Here is a 1950-nt window from a genome sequence, read left to right as displayed (position 1 = left end):
TCCGATAAAAGAAGCTGTGCTTTATAATATGGCAGCAATTTTCTTCTCATTCTTTGGTTTTGTTCTGCCTGCATTTTAGTGACTACTTACAAACTGATGGTATAATTGTGGAATCAGAGAAAATAGTAATGGAGAGGACCTATTAGAATGGCTTGCCTCTTTTACCAATGTAGACTTATTCCACCAATCAGTGATTTCAGCCACCTGTGATTTGCGATTCCCATAAAATTTCCAGCAGCAATATAGACCCCGCAATTTATTGTGAATTCAAGCAGACTGGCAATAAATTTGCTTTTCTTACTAGCTTTTCAAAACAGTGTTCTGTAGTATAATTTCAGGTGCTATGTCCATCCTTAGGTAAATAAATGAGGGTTTGACATACCTTGTAGATTTTCTAGGTACTTTATTAGTGTCCAGTCAATCACTACAGAAATGCTGCTCTCCCTCCTTGGCTTTTTCTTTCCACAAATGCACAAGTCTGCCTCTCAGTGCTCATCTCACTTCTTTCTATGTGAAAATTAGACTACTGCTCTAAACTAGTAATCTCAAATCCCTCTTCTATATTGTCCTTTCCTGAAAGAGGTGTCTAAAACAGATGGGCTGAACAGCTCTAGAAAGGTGCCCGTCTCTTGTCATCTACTACAGAAGGACTCTACAGGACTAACTTAAACCAACTGCTTTACTCTTAGAAATTTTAAATTGCATGAGAGGAATCTTTCACCATCCATATGAATATTCTGCCTTAGTATGTGTACATGGTTTTATCTATCCAGACCCCTAATTAGTTTTGTTACTTTTTAAAAACTTCTCTCCATTGTGTTGAGCAGACTTTGGTCTTCATGGAGGAGATCCTCAGTACAGCTACAGTGGTTTCCATGAAGCTGTGTTAACTCATGGCAGTGGTGCTAGGCTGCCTTGTTAGCTATTCCCCTGATCGTGTGAAGGAAATACTGTAACAGAGTAATAATGCATCAAGCTTTAATTCTACTTTCATTTCCAGTGATGTCACCTGTGAGATGTTTTTCACAAATTTTTAAGCTGCTTTACACTGACACGGCAAATTTGCCAAAAAGGAAAATAAAATTGAAGCATGATTTGCTTAGAGTTGTAAGATATGTGCTCTTCTTTTTTTTTGTGTAGGAATTACAACTGTGCTGACTATGACAACAATCAACACTCATCTGCGAGAGACTTTGCCTAAAATTCCATATGTTAAAGCCATTGACATGTATCTTATGGGCTGCTTTGTATTTGTCTTCTTGGCCTTACTTGAATACGCCTTTGTCAACTACATTTTCTTTGGAAAAGGCCCTCAAAGGCAGAAGAAACTTGCAGAAAAAACAGCAAAGGCAAACAACGATCGCTCAAAGTTTGAAGGCAACCGGGTAGGATTCTTTAATCTATCTATAGTCTCTTTTTTCTTTCATTACAAAACCTAACTGTATGAAATAAACAAAAAAAGCTTGTGTAAAAACCTCAGCAACATCTCCTTTTATGGACAAACTTTGGCATTTTTATATTCAAGAACCTACATAGAGAAATATATTTAGGCATGCAGAAATCGAAGTGAGTATGATCTGTATGATAAGTAACTGTAAGAAGGCGGTGGCAATGGGAGTGCAGCTAGCTTGAAAATGAAGGCCCAGATCTACAAAGACATTAATTTGTCTAAATCAGATATAGTTTAATTGTGATTTTTGTTTAAGGGAATCCAGGATCTGAGTGTACTTTTTCTCACTTCACTTCGAGCGGACACATTTAGAATGGGTAGAAGAGAGAAAGGATTAGTTCTGCCATGCTAATTAATTGGCCAGCGTAGCTTAACTGCTGTGTGTGGCATTGTCATCAGCTGCTGTTTAAGGCCAGCAGAAAATTATGATTCCTAGAGAAACTTTCATATTGATTTCTAAAGCACAGTATTGGCATGGTCCATGCTGATTATACTCTGTC

The 1950-nt window shown here is 37.5% G+C and overlaps 1 protein-coding gene across 1 annotated transcript in view; it reads left to right on the top strand.

The window, feature by feature from the left end:
- LOC104622618 (gamma-aminobutyric acid receptor subunit beta-3) overlaps positions 1–1385 on the top strand; it is a gene marked incomplete at its 3' end in the record, with an annotated part of 18759 nt that extends 17374 nt beyond the window's left edge. Inside the window, exon 5 of the mRNA XM_010289458.1 lies at positions 1141–1385. Within this exon, the coding sequence (XP_010287760.1) occupies positions 1141–1385 (245 nt within the window). The remainder of the gene's footprint in view (positions 1–1140) is intronic.
- Between the last annotated feature and the right edge of the window lie 565 nt (positions 1386–1950).

The sequence above is a fragment of the Phaethon lepturus genome, unplaced genomic scaffold, assembly GCF_000687285.1.
Source record: "Phaethon lepturus isolate BGI_N335 unplaced genomic scaffold, ASM68728v1 scaffold9866, whole genome shotgun sequence".
NCBI lineage: Eukaryota > Metazoa > Chordata > Aves > Phaethontiformes > Phaethontidae > Phaethon > Phaethon lepturus.
This window is presented reverse-complemented; position numbering and strand designations above follow the sequence as displayed.